This window comes from Geospiza fortis, unplaced genomic scaffold, assembly GCF_000277835.1.
Source record: "Geospiza fortis unplaced genomic scaffold, GeoFor_1.0 scaffold118, whole genome shotgun sequence".
Lineage (NCBI taxonomy): Eukaryota > Metazoa > Chordata > Aves > Passeriformes > Thraupidae > Geospiza > Geospiza fortis.
Window position 1 is genome coordinate 1,566,785 of NW_005054380.1, and position 1,571 is coordinate 1,568,355.

Sequence of the window (1,571 nt, forward strand, 5' to 3'; positions counted from 1 at the left end):
CCCCCCCCCTCTGGCGGCTTGTCCCCCTCGGAGCAGCTGCAGCACGGCAGCCGGGGTTGGGGAGAAGGAGCCCATTCTCCAGTGACCCTGTCCCTCCGCCTGTCCCCCCATCCCAGCCGCCACAGAAAGCCCTTTGTGTGGCCATCTACGAGGGGTGGCTGTTCCCCGTGGCTGGGCTGTGGCAGAGCCAAAATTCTGTGGAGAAACTATTCCATAAGAGAAAATACCAAAAAATCCGTTTCCCCCCCCAAAACAGTGCGCTTGGGGTGCACTGAGCTCCTCTGGCAGCTCAGGTTGGGCTTTGGCTGGCATCTGCCTTTCCTCATTCCATGAATATCTAACCCTGGCTTGTCCCTTCCTCCACCCCAGCTGGAGAGCGAGATCCAGCGCATCTCGGAGGATTACGAAAACCTCGTCAAGGCGTCTTCCAAGCGAGAAGCCTTGGAGAAAGCCATGAGGAACAAGAGAGATTGTGAGATGCGACGGCTGCAGGATTTCAACCGAGACCTGAAAGGTGAGGGACCCTCTGTGTCCCCCTCCCCCTGGGTGCTCTGTGTCCCCCAGCTGTTTCCATGGGAAACCAGGCTTTTCCCCCTTCCTCCAGCCAAAATCTTGTATTTAAATCTTAATTGGGTTTTTTCTTTGTTTTGGACCAGAGCGGTTGGAATCGGCGAACAAGCAGCTGGCTAGCAAGAACCAGGAAAACCAGGAGAGCAACCAGGGCAGCGTGGCCAAACTCCTGGCACAGAGTAAGTCCCGGGGGACACCCATCCCTGCCCGGCTCCCCGGGCATCTGCGAGCAGGGCTCGGCTGGAGGAGGAGGCGGGTGTCGGGCGGCAGCTCTCGCCCTTCCCCAGGGAGGATGGAGCAGTTCTTGGCGCTGGACTCGAGCCATTAATCCCGGCGGCCGGCCGGCGGCGTGACCCGCATTCCCCACATTCCTGCCGCAGCTCCGGCTCTTCCAGCACCAAGCCCGCACTCCCGCCCCACGCCAGCCCGGCCGTTCTCTCCCTCCTCCCTCCTGCACTTCGCCTGGGCTTTTTTAAGGGAAAATATACTTAAATTTTAGCAGAGAGACAGGATGTTGGTGTCAGTAGGAAGAATTTCATGCCCTTCCCTAAGGTGGCTGGATTCACACCAGGCAGGTTTCACCCTTCCTGAGCTAAAATTTAAGCTGGAATGTGGCACGTGGAGGCTTCTGGCCATCTGCCCAAGTGGCTGGAATGCCCCTGACCACCATTTGATAGAAGATCTGGAGGAAGGGGTGGCATTGCCAGATGTTGGGAAGCAAAGAATCCCCACTGTGCTTCATGGACCAGCCTTAGGGAGGTGGAATGTCTGAGATTTGTGGGGTTCCCTTGCAGGCTACAACACCCTTGCAAATGCTGGGAAGCAAAGAATCCCCACGGGGCTTCACAGCTTTAGAGAAGCCGAATATCTGAGATTTGTGGGGTTCCCTTTCAGGCTACGAGCACCAGCAGGAGAAGGAGAAGCTGGAGCGGGAGGTGTCCCTGCTGCGCAGCGCCAACGAGGACCAGCGGCGGCGGGCAGAGCTGCTGGAGCAGGCGCTG

The 1,571-nt window shown here is 58.2% G+C and overlaps 1 protein-coding gene across 1 annotated transcript in view; it reads left to right on the forward strand.

Annotated features, from left to right (window-relative positions):
- The window catches only part of AMOTL2 (angiomotin like 2), a 6,872-nt gene that overhangs the window by 2,330 nt on the left and 2,971 nt on the right, over positions 1-1,571 (forward strand). The window contains 3 exon segments of the mRNA XM_031060310.1: positions 345-514; positions 657-749; positions 1,465-1,565. Coding sequence (XP_030916170.1) covers positions 345-514; positions 657-749; positions 1,465-1,565 — 364 coding nt within the window.